The sequence below is a fragment of the Trachypithecus francoisi genome, unplaced genomic scaffold (assembly GCF_009764315.1).
Source record: "Trachypithecus francoisi isolate TF-2019V2 unplaced genomic scaffold, Tfra_2.0 Contig00280, whole genome shotgun sequence".
Classification (NCBI taxonomy): Eukaryota; Metazoa; Chordata; class Mammalia; order Primates; family Cercopithecidae; genus Trachypithecus; species Trachypithecus francoisi.
In genome coordinates, this window is record NW_022680541.1 from 88,920 (window position 1) to 115,662 (window position 26,743).

The 26,743-nt window shown below is 37.0% G+C and overlaps 1 protein-coding gene across 1 annotated transcript in view; it reads right to left on the reverse strand.

Annotated features, from left to right (window-relative positions):
* The window catches only part of LOC117083048 (H(+)/Cl(-) exchange transporter 3-like), a 42,269-nt gene extending 17,342 nt beyond the window's left edge, over positions 1 to 24,927 (reverse strand). The window contains exons 1-8 of the mRNA XM_033210254.1: positions 24,766 to 24,927; positions 17,165 to 17,264; positions 15,668 to 15,855; positions 14,249 to 14,371; positions 12,604 to 12,810; positions 9,245 to 9,325; positions 6,813 to 7,358; positions 1,424 to 1,610 (exon numbers count right to left, since the gene is read on the reverse strand). Coding sequence (XP_033066145.1) covers positions 1,424 to 1,610; positions 6,813 to 7,358; positions 9,245 to 9,325; positions 12,604 to 12,810; positions 14,249 to 14,371; positions 15,668 to 15,855; positions 17,165 to 17,264; positions 24,766 to 24,912 — 1,579 coding nt within the window. The 5' untranslated portion in view covers positions 24,913 to 24,927. The remainder of the gene's footprint in view (positions 1 to 1,423; positions 1,611 to 6,812; positions 7,359 to 9,244; positions 9,326 to 12,603; positions 12,811 to 14,248; positions 14,372 to 15,667; positions 15,856 to 17,164; positions 17,265 to 24,765) is intronic.
* Positions 24,928 to 26,743: the final 1,816 nt, after the last annotated feature.

Sequence of the window (26,743 nt, forward strand, 5' to 3'; positions counted from 1 at the left end):
TGTCCTAATCAGTTGACAAAGACTTGTTTTTCAAACTAGGCACTTATTTCACCAGGCGCTATACATGCATTTTATCTCATGTAATCCTCAAAACAATCCTAGCAGATCACCAGCTGTTATTCCTTTTTATATACAGAAAATTAAAACTTCAAGAAGGAACTTTCTCAAAGTCATCAAAGTAAAAATGACAAAGCTAGGACTGCCACAAATCTGAGCAACTTCAAATGTAAAATCATCCTGACATTAATCAGGTTTCTTGTCTTTTCATAATCTGTTCCTTCTCACCAATCCAACTTCATTTCCCAAAAGTACCCAAAATGTATTCTCTACTTAGAGTCAATTTCTTCAAAGCCTTATGAATACAAAATTTATTCCCATCCTAGTTCGTCTTCACATGATAATCTTCAACAGTCACCTTTTCCTTAAATTCTGCTAATCTTTCAAATAAAGCTCATGCCTACTCTTCCTGAAGTACTTCAGCTCTTTCTTCCCCTATATTCCTACCATACTTGGACTCTTTTAACCTTGTATATATTTGTTAATATTCCTCACTATGTGTTCATCTTGTCTCCTCAACTTGATTAGAGTTGAGATTGGGTTCATGTTCTTTTTGTATTACTCACTGTATCTAGCATAATGCTAAAACAAAGTGGACACTTAATAATTACTTGCTAATTCGGTGAAAATGATTCTGTCCTTCCCTTTAAATTGATAATACATTTTAAAAGATCAATAATCACATAATTTTTATTCACTAAACAAAACTGGTCAAAATGGCAACTATTATTTAATATTATAACCAAAGTTTAGCTGACATTTTAAATATGAAAAGCAATAACCATTTTTTTCCTGCCCCAACAGACATTGAATAGACTCAAGTATTTAATGTAAGTGTTTTGCTTTTCTTCTCATTAAAATAAACAGCTACCTTTTCTCATTTTATAATGTACAGCTTAGATGATGGAGCATGGGTAAACACATCTGTTACTAAGGCTAACAGTAAATCATTTCAGAACCAAAGTCAAGCTACTCTGAAACTTTGTTGCAATGCTAATCTTAGGTATCAAGCTATAGTTGCTACAGGTAAGCCAAGATCCTTAACAATGAAAGAATCAAAGACTTCTTTGGTCAGGATTCAAATTAAGCTTATGTTGTACTTAGATGGCTTCTGCCATAAAGTATTAAGTTATATTACAATGTTAATTCCATTAAATTCTTGTATTAACAAATGTTGTAAGACAGAAAACCGGTACTGTATAATACCCTAATAGTACTACTGTTTCTTATCTGTTAAAACATTTCCGCCCTGCACCCTCCTTTACTCAACTAATCTGCCCACCCATTAAGCAAGAATGTGTCCCACTTTCTCTTGGCTCTCTCAAACTAGCAAACATCCACACACAGGCAGACACAGCCATATTACCTAAGCATGCAGCAGCACCAACCATGGCATAAAGGCCAGGTGTAATGCAATCGGCCCCAACCTCACACCACTCCTTAAAGATAAACCAGTCATGGTGATAGTAGGCAAGCTGCTCCACCGCAATCCCCACAATCCTTCCTGCGATCGCTCCAATGGCCATGCTAGGGATGAACAAGCCTGATGGAACCTATAACAAGAACAGAACTCTTAATGGGGCAGAGATCCTCGACATACATGCTTGAAACTTATACTCCATGCATTTGTTTCTAACATTTTTGATTCTATTCACATTAATATAGCAAAATCCTAGTACAAATAAAACTATAGCAAAATCTTGTACCTTAACAATCCCATGAATTCAGTTACAAAATAAACCACATTCTTTAGGCCAAAGAGAAAACAACTCAAGGGTTATTTCCTTTAGCTCAAGGGTGCCCTAAGGTCAGTCCCTAACAAAATTTTCATTAGTCCATGGTGAAATGAAAAAAAAAAAAAGGACAATATTCTGGATACAATATTGGGTGACAGGTGCAATAAAATCTCAAAATTCACCATTATAGAATTCATCCGTGTAACCAAAGACCACTTGTAACCCCAAAGCTATTGAAATTAAAAAATATGTATTTTTAAATGGACAATATGAAGTATTTTTCATAAATCTCAACTGATTTTTAAGCACTGTCTTTTACTTCAAGATTATGTGATTATGTCCTCCTACATATTTACAAATGATGTAAATGGTAGATGCTATTCATCTTCAGTGGTACAATGCTAAGTGGACAGACTTACCAGAGTTGCCCAATATTTTGACTGATACAGACATACCTCGTTTTATTATTACACTTTGTGTTATTATGCTTCACACATATTGTGGTTTTTACAAATTGGAGGTTTCTGACATCCCTGCATTAAGCTAGTCCATCAGCATGTGCTCGCTTTCTGTCTCTGTATCACATTTTGCTAATTCTCTCAATACTTTGAAATTTTTCACTATTATTATATGTTACAGTGCTCTGTGATTAATGATCTTTGATGTTATTGTTACAACTGTTTTACTGCACCATGAACCATGCCCATAGAAGAAAGTGAATTTAATAAGTGTTGTATGTGGTCTGACTGTAACTGGCTGTTCCCCTGTCTCTCTCTCCCTCTCCTCAGGCTGCCCTATTCCCTGAGACCCAGTGATACTGAAATCAGCCCAACTAAGAACCCTACAATGGTCTCTAAGTGTTCCACTGAAAGCAGAAGTCATGTCTCTCGGCTGGGCGTGGTGGCTCAAGCCTGTAATTCCAGCACTTTGGAGGCTGAGGTGGGAAGATCACTTGACGCCAGGAGTTCCTGACCAGCCTGGCCAACATGGGAAAACCCCATCTCTACTAAAAATACAAAACTTAGCCAGACCTCGTAGTGCACACCTGTAGTCCCAGCTACTCGTGAGGCTAAGGCAGGAGGATCGCTTGAACTTAGGAGGTAGAGGTTGCAGTGAGCGCGCCACTGCATTCCAGCCTGAGCAACAGAGCAAGACTCTGTCTCAAAAAAAAAGTCACATCTCTCACTTTATATCAACAGCTAAAAATGGCTAGGTATTGTGGCTCACGCCTATAATCTCCATCCTTTGGGAGGCCAAGACAGAAGGTTCACTTGAGGTCAGGAATTAGAGACTAGCCTGGGCAACACAGTAAGACCCATCTCTACAAAAAAAACCAAAAAACAAAAAATAGGCTGGTGTGGTGGTACATGCCTGTAGTCCCAGCCACTGACGAGGCTGAGTCAGCAGGATCACTTGAGCCCAGGACTTCAAGGCTACAGTGAGCAATGACTGTGCCACTGCACTCCAGCCTGGGTGACAAAATGAGATCCTGTCTCAAACAAATAAGAAAGCTAAAAATAATTAAGCTTAGTGAAGAAGGCATGTTGAAAGCCGAGGGGGGGGCCAAAATCTCAGCCTCTAGCTGCAGTCAGCCAAGTCATGAATTGAAAAGAAAAGTTCTTGAATCAAATTACAAGTGCTACTTCAGTGAACACAAAATGATTTAAAAAAAGTAAAATAGCCTTATTATTGATATGAAGAAAGTCTTGAGACAGAAGATCAAACCAGCCACGATATTCCCTTAAATCAAAACCTAATCCAGAGCAAGGTCCTCACTTTCTTCAAGTCTATCAGGGGTTAAAGAGGTGAGGAAGCTACAGAAGAAAAACTAGGAGCTCGCAGAGGTTGGTTCATGACGTGTAAGGAAAGAAGCTGTCTCTACAACATAAAAGCGTAAGGTGTTGGGAGGCTGAGGTGGGCGGATCACGAGTTCAGGAGATTGAGACCATCCTGGCTAACACGATGAAACCTCGTCTCTACTAAAAATACAAAAAAATTAGCCGGGTGTGGTGGCGGATGCCTGTAGTCCCAGCTACTCAGGAGGCTGAGGCAGGAGAATGGCTTGAACCTGGGAGGCGGAGCTTGCAGTGAGCCGAGATCATGCCACTGCACTCCAGCCTGGGTGACAGAGCGAGACTCCGTCTCAAAAAAATAAAATAGGCCGGGCGCGGTGGCTCAAGCCTGTAATCCCAGCACTTTGGGAGGCCGAGACGGGCGGATCACGAGGTCAGGAGATCGAGACCATCCTGGCTAACACGGTGAAACCCCGTCTCTACTAAAAATACAAAAAACTAGCCGGGCGAGGTGGCGGGCGCCTGTAGTCCCAGCTACTCGGGAGGCTGAGGCAGGAGAATGGCGGGAACCCGGGAGGCGGAGCTTGCAGTGAGCTGAGATCCGGCCACTGCACTCCAGCCCCGGAGACAGAGTGAGACTCCGCCTCAAAAAAAAAAAAAAAGAGCTTTAACAGCTCTTTTAACTTGATTCCCTAAGAAAAAAGGTAAAACTTTAAAGTTTTTCTATTATTATTATTATTATTATTTTCTTTTTTTTTTTTTTTTTTTGAGACGGAGTCTCGCTCTGTCGCCCAGGCTGGAGTGCAGTGGCCGGATCTCAGCTCACTGCAAGCTCCGCCTCCCGGGTTCACGCCATTCTCCTGCCTCAGCCTCCCGAGTAGCTGGGACTACAGGCGCCTGCCACCTCGCCCGGCTAGATTTTTGTATTTTTTTTTTTAGTAGAGACGGGGTTTCACCGTGTTAGCCAGGATGGTCTCGATCTCCTGACCTCGTGATCCGCCCGTCTCGGCCTCCCAAAGTGCTGGGATTACAGGCTTGAGCCACCGCGCCCGGCCATATTATTATTATTTTCTACTTATTATTTTTTGAGACAGTGTCTCACCCTGTCATCTGGGCTGGAGTGCAGTGGCATGAACTTGGCTCACTGCAACCTCCGCCTCCTGGGTTGAAGTGATTCTCCTGCCTCAGCCTCCCAAGTAGCTGGGATTACAGACACCTGCCACCACGCCTGGCTAATTTTTGTATTTTTAGTAGAGACGGGGTTTCACTGCCAGGGTTAGCCAGGATGGTCTCGATCTCCTAACATCGTGATCTGCCCGCCTCGGCCTCCCAAGGTGCTAGGATTACAGGTGCGAGCCACTGCTCCTGGCCAGGCTTTTCTATTATTTAACTCTTGATACTCAGTAGACTACAGACTTAGGACAAGAGAAAAGAGACCTAAAAACTAATACCACTCCAATTTTGTAGAAACAAAGCTGTTATTCCACATTAATTTACATCTGTAAAAGCATATTATCACTAGCAAATACTATTACATGAAGTACAAGGGCAGTAATTTAAAGAACAAGAATAAGCTGATATGTGCTTCCCCATATATAGCACTGATAGTCATATAAGAAATTGTATTTACTGATGGACCATTAATCAACAAATTTTGTTACTTTATAAATCCAAAAGAAGCAATGTGCCAGGGCATAAGGCCCAGCTGCCTTAATTCTTGACGGAAAAAGGCATGTATTTATAGATCTAGTAATTTAACTGAGTCTGCAGTGTCCTTTCAAGCTAACACCCAATACTCGTATGAGGCAGAATAATGGCTCCTCAAATATGTCCATAACTTAATTTCCAGAACCTGTGGTTACATTACGTTGCATGGCAAGGAGGAATTAAGGTTGCAGAAAGAAAGTTTCGAAGCAGTTGACCTTAACAAAGGAGATTATTTTCTGATTTATCTGGGTGGGCCTAAAGTTATCACAAAGGTTTTTCAAATGTGGAAGGGAGATTTAGCAGAGTTTGTGACAGAGTGATGAGACAAGAGAAAGACTTGACCAGCCATTGCTGGCTTTGAAGATGCAAACAGAGGGCCAGGAGCCAAGGAATGCTGACAGCTTCTAATAGCCAGAAAAGGCAAAAAACACACACTCTCCTACAGCCTCCAGAATGCCCTATGAACACCTTAATTTTAGCACAGTGAGATCCATTTCAGACTTTTGATCTGCAGAACTGTAAGATAATAAATTTGTGTGGCTTTTAAGCCATTAAGTTGTGGTAATTTTATTTATTACAGCAGCAATAGGAAACTAATAAAAGTGGTTTTAAAACATGATCATGAATGCTCTGACACTTGTCCCAGTAAGTATATGTCCCTCCTCTGAATGCGGGTGGGTCTCTGTGGCTGCCTCAATGAATAGAATAAAACAAGTCATGTTGCAAGTCTTTGGCTACATTAAAAACAGCCCTCTTAGGAATCCTGAGCTATGATACAAGAAATCTAATTACCTGAGGCCACCACCTTAGAAAAACCACAGAGAGAGAGGAAAAAGAAAGCTAGAGAAAGAGAGAGAGAGAGCGGGAGTGAGCATGAGAGAGAGAGTATGCAAGATTGATCCCAGGAGCCCAGGTGTATGAATCTTTTCAGCCTAGTCATGAATGAAGAAGTCTCTGAACTATACTCAATACTAATTTAATTGTACACTTAAAAATAATTAACAGTATAATTGGATTGCTTGTAACACAAGGGATAAATGCTTGAGATGATGGATACTCCATTTACTCTGAGATTATTATGCACTGCATGCCTCTCTCAAAAGATTTCATGTACCCCAAAACTATATATAGCTACTGTGTACCCACAAAAACAGTTTTTTAAAAAGGAAATGAAAGAAGCTTTGAGATGATGAGACCTCGCCATGTCTAATAACAACTATATGAAAGACCACAAGCAAAAAAGAGGCCCAGTTGAGCCCTTCCCAAGTCGTTGACCCAATATCGAGAACAAAATAAGTAGTTACCTTAGGCTGCTAAGGTTTGGGGGCAATTTGTTAAACAGCAACAAATAACATGGTCAACAACATATGCTAAGGAATTATCTTTTTCATTACTTAAAATTAAACTCAAAAGATAAGTACTTTTTTCAGTCACTTATGAAACAACAACCTCTCTCATTTCACATACAAGTTTTGAACATGCCATGATTACCCGAATATCACCTTACATTAGTACTTACCTTGATGCCAAAAGTGAATACTGTCATTATGATTTTAAATATGAGTGCCAGGCATAACTGCCATATAGCTGAATATACTCCAATGCCTGCTGGACGATCAGGAATGTCATCGACAATTTTACTGGCATTCATATCATTTCTGTAGTCACAAAGAGAAGAGGATTCCAGGGGACCACAGTCTGTAAAAAGCTCTTTGATCAGTTCACTGGTGTTTAGCCTAGTGTATGGATTAGGGAAGGCTATCACAGCAGTAATGGCTGCAACAATAATGACTTCCAGAACGGGATACTTTCCAAATTTGGTGGACTTGCGTCGACGACACCAGGCAATATTTGCCCTAATGAAAAAGGCTCCCCAAAGCCCTCCAAATACCCCTAGGAGAATAAAAGGAAACAGTTCAAAAAGGTACCATGGTGTATGATACTCCACATAAAAAAGGACCAGACGGCTGTTACCAAATGGATTGATGGACCTCAAAACAAATGCAGCCACTAAAGCAGCAAAAAATGATCTCCATAAAGTTTTGAGAGGAAAATAATAGCTAACCTAAAAAAAGAAAAGGAAAAGAAAAATTAATGCTATAATTTTATAAGATGTTTCTGATATATTATAACTTGAATGGTAAATATCCTAGTTCTAAATTTTGCTGTAGTTATAATTTACATGTAATGGATTTTACGGTAATAAGAAAATTGATGTTATTATTATTTTTGGAGATGGTGATCATCATTACAAATTCACAGTATCAACTGGTCATGAATGTCTAATAAATATTTAGAATACCTAGCACTGTTTTATTTTCAAGATGAGTTTCACATTCAATTCAATCATGGTAGTTAAAAATAAATGTACCGGCCGGGCGCGGTGGCTCAAGCCTGTAATCCCAGCACTTTGGGAGGCCGAGACGGGCGGATCACGAGGTCAGGAGATCAAGACCATCCTGGCTAACATGGTGAAACCCCGTCTCTACTAAAAAATACAAAAAACTAGCGGGCGAGGTGGCGGGCGCCTGTAGTCCCAGCTACTCGGGAGGCTGAGGCAGGAGAATGGCGTAAACCCAGGAGGCAGAGCTTGCAGTGAGCTGAGATCCGGCCACTGCACTCCAGCCTGGGCGGCAGAGCGAGACTCCGTCTCCAAAAAAAAAAAAAAAAAAAAAAATAAAAAAATAAAAAAAAAAAAAATAAAAAAATAAAAATAAAAATAAAAATAAATGTACCATCACCAACTCCTGTTAGCTTATAATGAATTTAATTCGCCTCTTCTACATTAAAAAAAGAAAAAAGCATACAAACAACTAAAAGAAAAAAGTAAATTTAAAAACATTCTTGAACTAAAAGAGTTAAATTCATAGAAGTAGAGAGTAGAATAGGGGTTACCAGAGGCTGGGGGTTGGGGAAGTGAACAGGGCAAGGGGAGAGGTTAGTCAATGGGTATGAACTTACAGAGGACGAATAAGTTCTGGTGTTCTATTTAACAGTAAAGTGACTACAGTTAATAATATGTATTATATATTTCAAAATAGCTAAAAGAGAGGATTTTAAATGTTCTCACAACCACAAGGACATAATAAATATCTGAGGGATTTGCTAATCACTCTGATTTGATTATTCCACAATGTATACATGTATAGACACATCAAATTATACCCCATAAACATAAACAATTATTATTTGTCAAAAAAATTTTAAAAAAAATTCCTGGTTACATTTTTATGTGAAAAGAAAACAAAAACAAAATAATCCACTGAAGTGACTAAAATTATTTCCTTAAACATCATTAACTGTATCAGAAATAATCACATGGGAAAAACTTTAAAACACAACATAGGACTTGATTAAAATTTTTCAAACAAAAACTGCTTGGGAAGCTGAGGCAGTAGAATCATTTGAACCCGGGAGGCAGAGGTTGCAGTGAGCCAAGATCATGCTATTGCACTCCAGCCTGGGCAACAAGAGCGAAACTCCATCTCAACAACAACAACAAAACAAAACACACACACACACACACACACCACACACACACACACACACACACACACACACACAAACAGCCTGGCCAACATGGGGAAACCCCATCTCTGCTAAAAATACAGAAATTAGCCAATGGAAATAGATTGTTTCACGTGTCCTCTATTAAGTCAAATTCACATCTTCTTACTTTTAAATATGTCAACAAAGTAAAGTTAGATTTTAAATAATTACTAATATTTATACATAAATAAATTAAAACAAAAGTTTCCTCCAGGTATGGAGTATGAATAACATTTACTTTTTATGTAAGAATGAGTGGAAAACGACTTTAGAAAACTAAATTTGAAAACAAAGTCTTTACCTATTACATCACCTATAAAACTGAAATGTGTGAAATATGTGTGAAATATATTTGCAGTGGTAATTATATATAGTTTTAATTGTTGTATTCTTTTCACCTACCTCCTCCAGGCTAAAAAGAACTCCTCCAATTGGTGCACCAAAAGCTACAGAAACCCCTGCAGCTGAGGCAGCTGATAGCACCTAGAAAGAGGATATGGCTTATTTCACAATTTCATAGAAATTCACACATACCAAATAAAAATTCTTCATGTTACTTGAATTTTCCAAATGGATTTTCTGAATTCAATTTTCATGTTCCTTGCTCCCTAAGCAAAGGGCAAGTATTCATTTCTTCTATTAAGATCTGTTTCTTTCTCCTGTGCTTTAATTGAAAGGTCAGTCATGCATTTACTATTCAGTTAAAAAATTTTTTTGCCAGATATACTAATGTGAATAGGGTGTAAAGAAGAGGAAGCAATGAATATAGATAATTTTCAAGATGTATGTTTGTGTAGATAAGAGGGGAGGGCAGTAACTGGGATGTGCGGCTATTTTTAAATAGGATATCATTTCTTCAAATTTTAGAGCTAACTGCTCCACCATAAATACTCTATTCCAAATCCTAGCAAGATACGCAGGGAACTGAAGACCTTGTAAAATTCCCTATATTTTCACTACCCTATGCCCTGTGAAATACTGCTAAAATACTGTCAGTCTAGAGAGCCTCATTCTGAAAGTACACACAATAGCTCCTCAAGTTACAGCCTCACCAACTAACACCTCTACAAAAAATTTAAAGGAAGAGAAAAATCCAAGGACACTCTTCCATGTCCTCTCTCTAGCTCCCCGGTCTATCAATTGGTAGTGGTCTGCTTCCCACCAGTATGAAGCCAACTACATCTATAATTTCACTAGGGTTTTATTTGTAATTATTTTTCTGGGCCTGTATTCCTTTTTTTTTTTTTTTTTTTTGGAGACAGAGTTTCTCTCTTGTGTCTCAGGCTGGAGTGCAATGGCACAGTCTAGACTCACTGCAACCTCCAACTCCTGGGTTCAACTGATTCTCCTGCCTCAGCCTCCCAAGTAGCTGGGATTACAGGCACCTGCCACCGCGCCCGGCTAATTTTTGTATTTTTAGTAGAGACAGGGTTTCACCATGTTGGCCAGGCTGGTCTCGAACTCCTGACCTTAAGTGATTCACCTGCCTCTACCTCCCAAAGTGCTGGGATTACAGATGTGAGCCACCACGCCTAGCCAAGAGTCTGTATTCCTTTCACTACTTAATCCAGCAAATATCCAAGGCTACCTAAAGTATTTCTTCAAATGGTCAATTGTTACATTTCCAGAAGAGAAATTATAAATAATCAGAATTAAGCTGTAAATGGTTAAGATCATGAACTCCATAGTCAGGCTGCTGTGTTGAAATCATGGCTCTGCTACTTACTAGCTATATGACTATGGGTAGATAATCTCTATGTGCCTCAGTTTTCTCTTCTCTAAAATGGAAATGTGATAATACTACTTAGCTCTTAAGGATTGAGTAAATATATAGAAAGTGCTCAGAACAGTGCCTGGCATCCAGGAAATACTTTATAAAAGTTTGGTGAATTAAAAATAAATAAATATTTGTTTTAATTAAATTGTTGGCATTAGAATGTAGACTCTGCTTATTTGGGGAGGAAAGGGAGCAAATTTAACCTCCTTTTTTTCCCCCCACTAAAAGGAATGCAACCATATTTCTTTGACTGTCCTGATCCTGCATTTACAACCAAACTAACACCTATGTATGTAAAACTCATATACACGTTTTAATCCATTTCATACGTATCTAAGAAGCATTTAATTTAAAAATATCAATGCTCGCTCCTCTTGTCTACACAAAACTATGGGATCTTAATGCTTTCAACTAACTGAATTCTTGCCATTTATATATACACTAAGGTAACAAAATAACAACATCTTAACATTAATCATTACAATACAAACATTAAAATTTAGGTAAACTTGATTTCTAAACATCTAATTATATTTTTTGAACTTAGAATAAAAGTCTTACCAAACAAACATAAAGGTACAGCAGAAAGTAAAAGAACTGAATTGAGGAAGCAGGTGCTCTAGCTCCATCTTAGCCACTAACTTGCTACACTACAGGATGGTTTTGAGTTTTATTTTGAACACACACAAATATATACCCACACAGTCGTAAGGGCAGTAAGGTAGTACATAAAACCACAGACTGGAGTCAAAGATAAATGAATTTTAATCCACGTTCCGCCACTAACTAGGTATGTGGTCTTGGGCAAGTTAGTGAGCTGTTTCCAGCCCTAGTTTCCTAATCTATAAATGAGGATAACAGGGCCATATTAATAAATTACTGTGAAATTAAGTTTTAAAATCCAAGTAAAGTATCTGCCACCGTACCAGATACATAGAAAGGAATCAATAATGCTATTTTTGTTGTATAGTAAAGTACTGGAATCACAATTCTTCAGAGATGAAACTATGACGATCTGAAGTATCCCACTTTTGGGATATTTATGGCCAATGTGAGGACAACATTTTAATGTGAACGTTAAAATGTACTAGAATTATTTCAACTGAAGATCAAACAGTTTGATAAAATATTCTACTTTTTTGGTTCTAGTACTTAAAAAAAACCCAACAAGATGAAAAGATTCTGCCAGTATTTAATGAGAGGTTTTTTAAAAATTCGTATCTAAAAAATCCGAAGATCTCTGTACCATCTAGGGCTGTAGATTTAGATTTGGAAAATAGGAAGGGACTGGGCTCCCAAAGTCTAGAGCTAATATAAAAGACTCAGGAAAATACTCAGAGCAATCTAGAAATATCAGAGGAAATACATAATATATACAAGGTATCAAGGTCTTGTAGAAGATCTCAGGCTGGCCTAAAGAAACAGTAAAGGAAATTGCCTTAAACAATCAAATGAAAAGGATTTCCTGCAATCTTTTTAATATGTGAATTTCTGATTTAAACTTCAAGAGCTTCTAAAGGCCCTCAGAACTTCCCCCACGGCACTGGATAGCATTTTTCATATCACACATCACTGACACTGGCACCAGATGCTGGCTCCAGGAGGAAAACACAGCTATTAAGGTTTCCCAACCTCTTAATGTTGAAAGCAAGAGTAAAAAACAAAGCTAAGCTTAGAAAACATTTCAGAAGAGGAAAGATATAAGGTAAAGTGAAAACAGGAAGATCTTCAAGAAATGCAACTGAAACCCAATGGACACCAGCTGTCTATCTATAAAGTTTCTCTAAAATGTAAGACTAACTGAGCAGCACTGGGAATGGATTCCAGAAAGATGTTATATTCAGGAAAAACAAAAGAAGCACACATTAATCTCAACATTTTTTATCTGAATACAGAATTTATTATTTTTACACTAAGAAATTCTTTAAAATAAACACTATACAATATACATTTTTCAGTCAAATTAACTATAAAAGACACTTACCTCCCTTTTTTTAGCTTCATTTGTGCTATACTTTGGAAAGAGGTAGGAAAAGATATTTCCGCAGCAACAGGCAACATGTACCAGGGGACCTTCTTTTCCTAAACTCAAACCTGATGCCACAGCCAGGACTAATGTGATGGTTTTAATCATTAAAGTCCATTTTCCCAGGTAACCTCTGATGATGAATCCACTTAAAATAGTTTTAATCTACAAGGCAAAGATTAAGGCAGCTTAATGTTCTTTAAGAAACATAAGAATATAACAAATCCAAGTTATTTTCTTGTTTTACGCACAAAAACGACCTCGCAAATTTTAGCAGCCTACAGAAACATTTACAGTTAATTTTTTAAAAACTTTACCTATTATGCTACATATGATAAATTGATATTATAATCTAATTCTCTACCCAAGAAAGGAGAGAGGGTAACTCCATCTCAGGAACAAGATCCAAATATCAGGCCATGTTAAAAGGAATATAGACCTTAATTATAAGGATTGTAATTACACAAGCAAAAAAAGAGGCAAATTTGAATATTTCTGTTGTAAAAATAAGCATAATATTTTAAATATATTTTGGACATTATGTTAGAAATAATATGTTTTCTCTAAGTACTATAATTATGTGGAATAGTTTTTTATATATCAAGAAGGATGAATGACAACTGTTATTATACTGCATGATACTGCTTTTTATGAAAGTTACTCTTAATACAACCTTAAAGATCACTACAATTTCATTTTAAAAAGAAATGTATTAGGAAAAAGTTGGTAACTTATTTAACTACAGAAAAATAAGTTCAAAACAAGTTCAATCAATCCTCTGTATAACTCTACTCTATTGTAATGAAAAATAAAACCCAAAAGTTTATATTACTGACCCACTGTGATTAACCACTTTCTCAAAGTATAAAATGGCCAAATTCAAGAATAACTAACATCTAATCAAAAGGTAATTATAAAAAGAGAATGAACGAATCAAAATCAGGGTCATAGCCAGGTGCGGTGGCTCACACCTGTAATTCCAGCACTTTGGGAGGCTGAGGCAGGTGATCACTTGAGGTCAGGAGTTTGAGACCAGCCTGGCCAATATGGTGAAACCCCATCTCTACTAAAAAAAAAAAAAAATTGAAAAATTAGCTGGCCATGGTGACACGTGCCTGCGATCACAGCTACTCAGGAGGCTAAGACACAAGAATTGCTTGAGCCTGGGATGCAGAGGTAGTGATGAGCTGAGATCGCGCCACTGCACTCCAATCTGGGTGACAGAGCAAGACTCATTCTCCAAAAACAAAAAAATCAGGGTCATAATAGCAAAATAACAACTAATCCATCAAAGACTGTTAGGTCACAAGACAGTTCTTCCAGGCTCCTGATGTTTAACTAAATCTTCTGAAAATTTGCCTAGTCATGTGTTAAATTAGTGGTGAGAGAAAAAAAAATCAACCTCCATAGTAAATGATCAAATGACTATACGGAACAATATTTTTCAAGTTTTTCAATTTTAAAGCTTATATTTAAAAAAAATTTTTTCATACTATGAACAAACTATCCCCTCCCTCCAGAAAAGCCAACTTCTATTATCACTAAGGGCAAAAAGTTAAGCACCATAATAATGTTTAATGACACTAAATATTACTTGGCTTACCTCCGGAATTCCAGAGCCACAGGCATATGGAGCAAATACCTTTACCAGAGAAACTGCAAGAAAGGCAAAACTCAAGGCCCAGAAGATGTACATTATGTAGTTCATGATGTAAGAACCAGGACCCTAAAAAGAAAATAGTTCAAGAGTATGAATTTAATTTACATTGCACCTCTAATGCAAATGCTTGTCACAACAAACTTCAGTAAATGGCCAGGCGTGGTGGCTCATGCCTGTAATCCCAGCACTGGGAGGTTGAGGCGGTGGATAACCTGAGGTCAGGAGTTCGAGACTAGCTTGGCCAACATGGTGAAACCCCATTGCTACTAAACATACAAAAATTAACCAGGCATGGTGGCGTGCACCTGTAATACCAGCTACCCGGGAGGCTGAGACAGAAGAATCGTTTAACCTTCAGAAGCAGAGGTTGCAGTGAGCTGAGATCATGCCACTGCACTCCAGCCTGGGCAACAGAGTGAGACTCCACCCCCACCACCAAAAAAAAAAGAACAGAAAAGAAGCTTCAGTAAAATGTGTAAAAGTCTCCTGGTTTATTTCCACAATAATAAAGACTTTATATGAACAAAACATTTAAGTAGAATCCAAAAATTAATGCCTATATATACAAGTAGTCGTGAGCCCATTTAATCTTTTTCCTAATCCCTAAAGTCTTGGGACCAAGACATCTCAGCTATACTCAATCTCTGCCTACAAACCACTTTTTGGAAACAATGGTGAAAACAAATTGTAACAGCACTCAGATTTCATTATGCTGCAACTTTCCAGAAGATCATTAAACTCAATTCAATTAAGCCAGGTGAGAAACAGCATACTACTCATGTTACCACAAATATATACACTTTAGCTCTCAAGTTCAGCTAAAACAAAATTAAAAAAAATATATCCATGTCATCATGTAAAAAATATATATATAATATCCTAAGTTCTAAAATGTTCTTTGTAGATCATAGTAAATTAATCATGTAAATGCTATAATGCCACAAATAAAAATCTGTTGTCTTCAATGTATCTCTACGTAAAAGGTTGATTTTACTAAATTATTTGATAATCATACTTTCATAATTCAAACTTCCCAATCTTAGTAATACATTAGTTTTAATAACTTGACTTCTTAGTAACTTTACACAGATCTTACTGCAATAACTATCACTTCTTTTCTACTACAGCTCAAATATATTTGCATCACAATCCAGAGGATTTGCTATACGACTATGTATTAACCAATACAAAAGCTTCTTGAAACAATACTGCACTTAATTATTTCTTGCTGCAATGTGTTGAGGGTGGATCCATTTAATGTGTATGCAATCATCTAATATGTGATTAATTCTATAATTAAATGAACTGGAAACATTTTGCTATATCAATTATTAATTCACCTTGAGACAAAGCAAGACTTACCTCTGCTTGACCTATGATTAATTCTGCCCATGTTTTCCACTGTGGACATTTATCCCTCTCTTCAAATGTTGTTTCATTAGATCCCCAACAGCACTGTTCGTGGTTGTACCACAACGCACTAAGGCAAATGCCTTCCTTTAGGTCAGTCATCCAATCGGCAGCAATGTCTATTAATCCGGCCAACGCCCCTGTAAAAATATGTTGGGGACGGTAAAAAAAAAAAAAAGTCAATTTTTTTGGGAGTCGAGAACAATCTAGTTAGAAGGCAAGTGGAAAGCAGGAGACTCCTAAATAAAGGGTCATTTACGAACTATATATAAATTTAAGATCTTCAAATTTTAGTTATAAACATATATTTTAAAACTGTAAAAAGTTATTTTTTACAATAAAATTGCCATTTTTGTTTGGAATTTTTAAAAGTTACATCATTCAAATTAATTGTGACCCAAAAAACAGTGTTTAAAAGATACTGAAATATCTTCAAAAGACAGCTACTTGGCAGAAGGTTCACAAATCTAATTTTCAATCCATAACTTAATTAACAGACTTATGAATGATGTCAATCTCATTAAAATTTAACATCCATTAGAAATAATTCCTGAAACTCACAGAAGTAATATTTATATTTCTCTTAAATTACAGAAAACCATATATCAAGATTATTTTACTGTAAGAATATTAAAAATACACAAATTTATGGTCAAATCTGGGTCCTTCTCATATAAAAAGATCAGTAGGTTACATATACAGAGGCCATAAAATTATTATGCATGCCAGTTAGGATTATCAGTACTTACCTCTATTCTCTATAAAAAATTTAATTTTGTGGTCTTCTGAACATAATCTTCCATCATGGAAGCTGAAACTTGATTACAACTGGGCTTAATATTTGTTTTCAGGTCCTCAACAGCTATTTCTTAAAATCTCACACATTGGGACTTTGTGGCCACGCTGTACAGCAGGGTGATAAAGGGGACAGGGTCTTGAACTAGACGGCTTTAATTCAGACCCTGGCTTGGCCACTTACTAAGTTGATGACCTTAGTAAGACTAAGTTACTTTTCTTCTGCTTCAGTCCCCTCATCTGTAAAATGGCGATAATGACAGCACTGGCACTATAGGATTGCGGTGAGGTTTAAATACATATAAAGTTTTTAGGACAGTGTACAACACATAGGAAACAATAAATATTAGCTATTTATTATGATGTTAACATCAAAAGATACTTTATTGATCATCTGATCCAAAACACTTATTTTACAGATATAGAAACTGAGTCTAGAAAGATCAACCAAGCTGGATAAACACGTCAAGTGACAGAGCCAAGACTAAACGTGGAAGCCTCTTGCCTCTTAGTCTTATATTTAAGATTTTTTGAAGAAGAGAAACAAATGCTTTTTAAAATCCAATGGTACCTGAGAAAAAATTGAGGGAAGGAGGGAAGAACAATTTATACTTCTGTTAACTAAAAAAGGATTTCTAGAAAAATTTTCTTTACCTGATGCCAATCCTGTTAGTGTTACTACTAGCCATCCTGACCACGCATCATACAAACTTTTTGTCATTTCCCATGCTGATTCTTTCTTTTTGCTGTTGATCTGAAATTAGAAATGTTTATGCTTCATTTTTCCAACTATGAATAGAAGCCACAATTCTAGAATCTAGCAATTTTTCTCATTTACCATACATAGAACAGTAAATTCTGAACTAGTCTCTGGCAAAATCACTACATTACAGACAGTTGTTATACCTGTAAACCAGACTACATGTCTTTACCCAAGATCTGCTTTTACTTTTTATTAAAAAAGTTTTTTTCTTTTAATAAACGAGGCAGGGCCTCGTTATGTTGGCTAGGATGGTCTCGAACTTCTGAGCTCAAATGATCCACCTGCCTCCGGCTCCCAAAGTGCTGGGATTACAGGTGTGAGCCACCGTGCCCAGCCAAGATCTGCATTTTAATAAGAACCTTGAGATTTGAGTACAAAGGGTCCACAAGCTATATAAAATCTGATCTAGATTGTTTTAAATTGAATCAAATTTGAACTTCAGTTGGTACACATAACTATCTTTTACATATGTCTTCTATAAGACAATATGGTTTGAATTATCAGTCATTCTCTGGTCCTAGCAGTTAAGTAGATTATAATGTTCTTCAAAAGACAGGATCTGTGTATAATAATACCATGTCCATAAATACAATGTATTATAGAATAATCATGTGGACAAACGGACTCCCCAAAACTTATAGGCTTTTTAATATGCAGGTTTGGAGAGCTCCGATCCCACTGGTAGAATCCGGAGGCTCTTTCTTTACTGTGTAAGCCAAAAGTGTCCTCTACTGAATATAGTGTAGGAAGTTAGGAGATTAACAAGAGTAATAGATTTGATCCAGATCTCACTACACTAAAACACAAGAAGGTAAGTCTCACCTCTCTTACTAAGAATGTACTTCTAAACCTAAATTCCTTACTAGTCAACACCTCTCTTCTGTTCTACTAGGATTGTTGCTTTAAAAAGCCGTATCTTCGGATGGGCACAGTGGCTCACGCTTGTAATCCCAACACTTTGGGAGGCCGAGGCGGGTGGATCACGAGGTCAGGAGTTCGAGACCAGTCTGGCCAACACAGCGAAACCCCCATCTCTACTAAAAATACAAAACTTAGCTGGGTGTGGTGGTGGGTGTCTGTAATCCCAGCTACTTGGGAAGCTGAGGCAAGAGAATCACTTGAACCCGGGAGGTGGAGGTGGCAGTGAGCTGAGATCATGCCATTGCACTCCAGCCTGGGCAATAGAGCTAGACTCCACCTCAAAAAAAAAGCCATATTTTCAGCCCAGGACTTCAGTGCTCAACTGTTCTGAAGGAGGGCTACAGCTGGAATTCAATGACCCAGTCTATTTCAAGCATCGGGTCTGTTTGAAGTCACAATGCCCCACTAAAATGACACAGTAAGTTCTAAGTTGAACAAGGCAATTTTATCCCTTCTACCCTATAAGCAACTAAACACAGATATTAACCATTCTTTAGAATTAGAAGTAGGTTATTTCTTTCAAAAATAATCACTAAACTCCATGTTGCTTTTCCTCAATAAAAATAAATAATGTGTAAGAAAACATGATAACATTAAGCCGTTTTCAGACTGAGTCACTGCTGTTTTCTTTATATAACTGCTTGCACAGCACCACAGTCAGTCACTTAAATAGTTGCTTGATGGAGTGTACCAAGTAAAAAAGATATATGTACAGAGAATTCAATCATCACCATTCCTAAAATCTGAAAATCATTTAAATGTTCTTCAATATAGCATCATATAAATAAATTGCAGTATACCTATGTAATGAAAAATTCTGCAGCAATTAAAAAAGATTCAGATAGATGTGGTGTTATGCAGGAAAAAGGCAAGATGCCTAAAAGTATGCTAAAAGTCAGGAATATAAATATTCATGCTTATATTTTTAAAAATCAGAAGATAAACCATAAAATTAAAAATGTAAATTATTACTTTAAGGGGAAGAAGACAACAGGTTGGATGGGACAGAGATAGAACCTAGACTTCTTTGAACATACCTGTTTTGTATATTTAACTTTGGAACCATGGAAATGTTTCATATATTTATAAAAAAAAAAAACTAAATCTAAAAAGTAAACCTTAAAAATTGAAGTAAATTAAATGAATCAAAGGTGCATCTAATTGGTAACACAATGACACAGAAGAAACTATCCCAAGGGACTTTACGACAAAGTAATTTGCATGTAAAACTGTGGTGGAATAAATAAAGGATAGGCCAGACACAGTGGCTCACGCCTGGCTTTGGAAGGCAAAGGCAGGAGGAATGTTTGAGGCCAGGAGTTTCAGACCAGCCTGGGTAACACAGGAAGACCCAGTCTCTTTAAAAAAAAAAAAAAAAAAGGCCAGACGCAGTGGCTCACGCCTGTAATCCCAGCACTTTGGGAGGCCGAGACGGGGGGATCACGAGGTCAGGAGATCGAGACCATCCTGGATAACACAGTGAAACCCCGTCTCTACTAAAAACACAAAATATTAGCCGGGCGTGCCGGCGGGCACCTGTAGTCCCAGCTACTAGGGAGACTGAGGCAGGAGAAGAATGGTGTGACCCCGGGAGGCGGAGCTTGCAGTGAGCTGAGATCGCACCACTGCACTCCAGCCTGGGAGACAGCAAGACTCTGTCTCAAAAAAAAAAAAAAAAAATTAGCCAGGCATGGTGGTGTGCACCTGCAGTCTCAGCTACCCGGGAGGCTGGAGGCAGATTACCTAATATATTTCAGTAGGTATATTGTTGGAGATGGTGTTGGTACTGTTATTCTGACAATGTTGTATGTGTGTATTATGGGGTAAATGAAATGACTATGCTTGTGATGTTCAGGTTTTTGGCATGACTTAAAGGAAAAGCAAATTTAAGAACTAGAGGTTTAGCCCCATAGTCATGAATTCAAATTAGAAGAGTCATAAACACTTAGGAGGCTAGAAACAATAGCCAACCCAGAAGCAACAAGTATCACCTATTGCCCAGATTGTACCTATATTATATTTTCCTTCAATGGAATCAGAGAGCTCCTTGGCGAAATGGCTGATTCCAGGTTTGCTGCAGGAAATGTTTATGATGAATCAGGATTAGGATTAGGATTATCTAAGGACATGACAAAGGACACAGATAGCAAACTAAATAAGCTCCCACTAATCTAAAATGGAATAACATGAACATCAATAAGAATAATAACAGTGATGATTAAAACACAAATATGCTTAAAACCATGAGTCCATGAAGACACAGAAACAAACAACAACCAAACAAGCAAAAAATCTCATTGGTCAACTTTGAGGATGCTAAGGAACCTAGTATTTCAAGGTATCTCCCTTTCCTGTACCATCTTACTTCAGGGAATCCAAATGGTTGATGTGGGGTAAACTCTCTATAGAAATATGCAAGCTAATATATAAAAAAGGAACAACAATTAAACTGCAACCATTTTGTAAAATACTGAAACAGCAATATTTGAAAGTACAGAATGTCAATTTGCTTCGAAATCATCTGGGGTAGGAAGGCTACAAGTATAACAAAAAAGTCACGGAAAAGAAGAATTAGGTTGGGTATGTGTACTGACGTAGAAAGACTTTAAAATTTAATGTAAGTCAGGCACAGTAGCTCCCATTTGTAATCCCAGCACTTTGCAAGGCCGAGACAGGCAGATCACTTGAGGCCAGGAGTTTGAGACTACCCTGGCCAATATGGTGAAAACCCATCTCTACTGAAACTACAAAAATTAGCCAGGTGGGTGGTGCACACCTGTAATCCCAGCTACTTGGGAGGCTGAAGTGTGAGAATTGCTTGAGCCTGGAAGGCAGAGGTTGCAGTAAGTCGACATCATACCACTGCACTTCATCACACCACTGCACCTCAGCCTGGGTGACAGAGCAAGACTCTAACCAAAAAAAAAAAAAAAAGTTTTAAGAACAATAGTAAGAGTATAAATGTGTGGAATTTTCCAGCTTTAAAAATGTTTGTTTATATAAGCATGGATCAAAATGTCGAAAAATATTTGATTGGTCTAGATGATTAATAAAATTAGCTAGGACACATATTGGCTACTTCATATATTGCTATATTATTTGCAATGCTTTTAAAGACTGTAGACCAACCATTAACATACTCAGAGAAAAAAGTGTTTTTGTTTGTTTTGAAGGATGACAGGGTCTTGCTCTATCCAGGTTGGAGGGCACTGAGGCAATCATAACTCACTGTAATCTTGAACTCCCAGGCTCAAGGGATCCTCCTGTCTCAGCTTCCCGAGTAGCTAGGACTACAGGCACAAGACTCTATACCCAGCTAGTTTTTCTTTTGTTGTGTAGAGATAGAGTCTCCATATTTGCCCAGGCTGTCTCAAACTCCTGGGATCCAGCGATCCTCTGCCTCAGTCTTCCAAAGCACTGGGATTACAGGCATGAGCCACTATGATCAGCCTGTTTTGGTTTCCTTTGGTCGCAGTTTTCTCTAAAATTTTATGAACATAGTATCATGGATATTCTCCAGGTACTTTAAAATACACTTAAATCCCAACTCTATTTACCTAATGATCATACAAGACACAGGATTTATAGTGTGTCTGATCTAGGCACTTTGGATTAAAATAGTGATTTTCAAGGTACGGTCCACAGACACCTTGGAGGATCCCTGAGACCTTTTCACACTATAAATCCTGTGTCTTGTATGATTATTAGGTAAATACAATCACACTTAGAAGTATACATTCAGAGACATTATCAGTATTCAGGTTGGGATTTAAGTGTATTTTAAAGTGTGGTAGCTGGAGAGTATCCATGACACTATGTTCATAAAATATTAGAGAAAACTGAGACCAAACGAAACCAAAACAGGCTGGTCATGGTGGCTCATGCCTGTAATCCTAATACTTTAGAAGGTTGAGGCAGAGGATCGCTGGAAAATACTGTTTACAAAATAATACAAGACATTATGTGCCTTTTTCTCTGTGTTAATATTTTTACTGAAAATGCAAAACCAATGGCAAAACTGCTGGCTCCTTAGCAAAAATCAGGCAGTGGCACTCAAATGTACTGGCAGTGATTACATTTTTGACTGCCATGCTTCCCAGTAAAAATAAACAAACAAATAAATAAATAAATTAAATGCCAGTTTCAAATAAGAGCATCTTTGATGAAGGAGTAAAAACTGCTACTCTTCAATCACTGAGTCTTTTTAATATTTTGTGTGATGAAATAAGAACTATGCATAAGTAACTATGCATAACTACACATGTCTGCTGCATGTGGAAGTATGAGGTTATGTCCTAAAGAAAAGCACTTGTGTAATTTATTTGAGTTGCAAAATAAACTAGATGCTTACATGGAATACCATTTTTACTTGAAAGAGTGACATCAAATTATGCTTTTTCAAACTTGGGAATTTGACAGGTATTTTCTCAAAAATGAAACAAAGTAATCCTGTCACTTTTAAGTAAAAAAAAAAAAAAAAAAAAAAGTATTTGTTTCCAATGATAGAATTTGAGCTCTACAGTAAAAATTAGAATTTTAGAAAACTTGTATCTATCACTGTGAGTATAGGTTCCCAATACTTAGAGACTTTTCTGAAGAGATCAAAGGTAAAATTAACAAATGTGATTTTTAAAATATTGTATTATACAATAAAAGTGTCAACATGTAAAATATCCACATAAATCAGTGAATCAATATTTTCCAAATGATCACTGCCGAAATCATATATTCCAAGTTCAAGGTTCAAAATCAATGGATTTTAATGTAACAGAAGACAAAGTTCATTGACGCAGTTTCAAAGCACACCTTACAATTATCTTTAAGAAACTAACAACTGTCACTTTTGTGTAGTATCAAAGAAGAATATTTGCAATAATCTTAAAAGACTATTGAAATACTCAATAGCTTTTCCAACTATATTATCTGTGTATAAGGTTATATTTTCTTCATAAACTTCCATAAAAACAACATATAACATATTGAATGCAAAAGTAGATATGAGAATCCAGCAGTGTTTTATTAAGCCAGACAATAATGAGATTTATAACAAATATAGTGCAATGTCATTCTCTCACTGAATTTTTTTTGAAAATATATTTTTGTAAAACTGTTATTTATGTTAACATGTAATGGATTTTGTTACTGTTGTTTTAAAATGAATTAGTTTTTTTAAGAAGTCCTCAGTTTTAGTGTCTAATATGGTAAATATCCATTGATAAAAACCATGTAAACCAAGGCTTCTTGGGGGTCTTCAATATTTTTAAAGAGTTTCAAGGGGATCTGACACCAAAAAGTTTAAAAATCACTGGATTAAAGCACTGATCTCATGTACTGTATTTTTAGATATGCCCTAAAGGTATGTATCATCTGATGAACCTCAGAAGCTGTACCTTTCATACACAATATAGTGTAATTTCAAGTTCAGGTTTCACACACATGTATACATTAATATGGAAGCTTATAATTAATTTCTGTAAATAGTCATTTTCATTGACAAGTAAATTTCCAATACCAAAATTATATATGGCCTTTTGAGATTTGGGATTTTATTTTTCTGAAATATTTTCTACATTGAGAGGCTGAGGTCAGCGAATCACTTGAGGCCAGGAGTTTGAGACTAGCCTGGCCAACATGGCGAAATCCCATCTCTACTAAAAATACAAAAATTAACTTGGCACGATGGCACACACCTGTAATTCCAGCTACTTGGGAGGCTGAGTACAAGAATCGCTTGAACCTGGGAGGCAGAGGTTGCAGTGAGCCAAGATTGTACCACTGCACTCCAGTCTGGGCAACAGAATGAGACTTTGTCTCAAAAAATACACATTTTTTGTTTTATAAAAATGTATTTTGTATAAAAACTAGGCATATTGGCACACGTCTGTAGTCCCAGCTACTCAGGAGGCTGAGGCAGGAGAATCACTTGAACCCAGCAGGCGGAGGTTGCAGTGAGCCAAGATCACGCCACTGCACTCCAGCCTGGGCAAAAGAATGAGACTCCGTCTCAGATAAATAACTAAATATATAAATAAATAAAGTACTTTGGATTACATTAGCAGTAAGTCACGACCACAAACAAAAGGATCCAGAGAAATATCTCAGAATCGAATACTGGAAAAGGGGATAAAAGAAAACAGTAAAACCCCACAAAACTATCTGCCCCCAGTAGATTTCTTCTTTTTCAATAGGTAAGAGTTATGCAATGAGTTTCCTTTTTTTGCCTTAGCTTCTGGGCTGCTAAAAACCAGAAATCATGCTGACCTCCATATCTTGACCTTGGCTTGTTCTTTACCCCAACTCCTGTGCTGTATTTTTCCCTTTCCTTCTTATTTTGTCTTCCTACTGTATTTCCTTGTTTTTTTAGCTACCTGGAATCCTTTCTGGAAATATATGGGGCATAAGTAAACTTTAAAAAGTTAACACAGAAAAAGAAAAAATATTTATCACGTATGAAATGTAGAGATTTACTTATACTAAATGTAAACATATTTTGGCAGCCTGAGATCATTGGCAGAATACGTTACCAAATGATCTAATTATGCACTATATTTTCTTAAATTACTAAAAACACTTCCTCATATATGCCTTTCTCTGTCTTACATTTGTCTTGCACCCAACCAATAGTATGGAACTCACCATATGTACCAACACCTGGAATTGGTTCATCCAAAAGATCCAGTAAATGTGTAGAACTATTAATGCTGCCTCCATTTGTCATTGTATAATGAGTTCCTACAGAGGAAAAAAGGAAAGATGAATATGTTTTAGAAGAGACAAGGCCGGCCGTGGTGGCCCAAGCCTGTAATCCCAACACTTCGGGAGGCCGAGACGGGCGGATCACGAGGTCAGGAGATCGAGACCATCCTGGCGAACACAGTGAAACCCCGTCTCTACTAAAAATACAAAAAACTAGCCGGGCGAGGTGGCAGGCGCCTGTAGTCCCAGCTACTCCGGAGGCTGAGGCAGGAGAATGGCGTGAACCCGGGAGGCAGAGCTTGCAGTGAGCTGAGATCCGGCCACTGCACTCCAGCCTGGGCGACAGAGCAAGACTCCGTCTCAAAAAAAAAAAAAAAAAAAAAAAAAAAGAAGAGACAATAGTGAGCTATGTGACCTTCTGAGAAGTTCATTAAGTCATACAGAAATGATATCACTTGAAATCATTTCAATTAGGGAAAAATGCTAAGAAAAATTATCCTAAACTTGGAAATAAGGTCAAAAGATTATGGCATGTCCTTTTAAAGTCAAATTCAAATGTCAACACAATTAGCCTGCATAATAGTCACCTGATGCTCTGGAAAATTTTAAATGAAACCATTTACTACTGATTAGGGAATAGACTCTGTATAGAAAATGATTTGTAAAAGATATATTGAAAATAGTAATTTGTATCTGCTAAAATAAAAATGAATTCTGTCCAGTAGAAAAAATAACCCTTAGAGTTGTGGTTTTATTTGTTTTTGCCCTGCAAGAATTTGCTTTCTTTCACTGATGCTATCTATACACTTCAGTCTCATACATCCTCCTCTGAATCAGCCCTGTCATCAGGTTGATTCCCTCAGGAGAGTCAAATTAACTTGGCACATGTAACTATGTATCTTATAAGAGTATCACAGACTTGAGAAATGTATCAGGAAGGACATTAAAAGATAGCTCAAGAAAAAGAAATACAAGTGCCTTTAAATATGAAAATAAGGTGAATCTAACACATAAAAAGAAATGCAAATCAAATCCACAATATCATTTTCCTCTATCAGATTATAAAGATAAAGCGTGTGAATGCACTAAGTTAGCGAAGGTAGAAAGAAAGAGGCCCTGTCACAAAATTAGTAGTTTAAATATGAACTGGAATAATCCGTTTGGGAAGGCAAAAACTAACAAAATTTAATATACACAGATGCTCTTCAATCCAGCAAGTTCACTTCTAGGTTTTTTTTGTTTTCTTGCAACTACACTTGCATAAATCCTTGAATAAATCCATAAATTATGCACAATGTGGGCAGAACATCTTACTATGTGCTACAGAAAGAAAACAAAAACATATTAATGCCAAAGTGCTTATAATCTAAAATGGGTTGGCAAAGAGCCAGAGAGTAAGTATTTTAGGCTTTGGATGCCACACAGTTGCCACAACTCAATTCTGCCATAGTAGCACAAAAGAAATCATAGACAATATGTTCATGAATGAGTCTGAATGTGTTCCAATAAAACTTTATTTACAAAACAGGTGAAGGACAGGATTTCGCACATGGCTGATAGTCTGTCAATCCCTGATCTAAAGTGTGTACAGCAGACTTTATAACTGAAGACTTCTATTAAGAATTTTTTTATGTAAATAGCACTTTTCTATACAGTGTCAAAGACACAAAGATAATTTAAAAAAAAAAACTGTCCCCGACTTCCAGGTGCAATATATTATAATATTTTTATAATATAACAAATTATATTTCAAAACAAAGTTCAAATATTGAAGTTCCCAGGTTGCAATATTCTTTGACTACAATTTTAGTCATGTTACCTATATTTAATTGTTAAAAAGAAAAAAGTCGGTA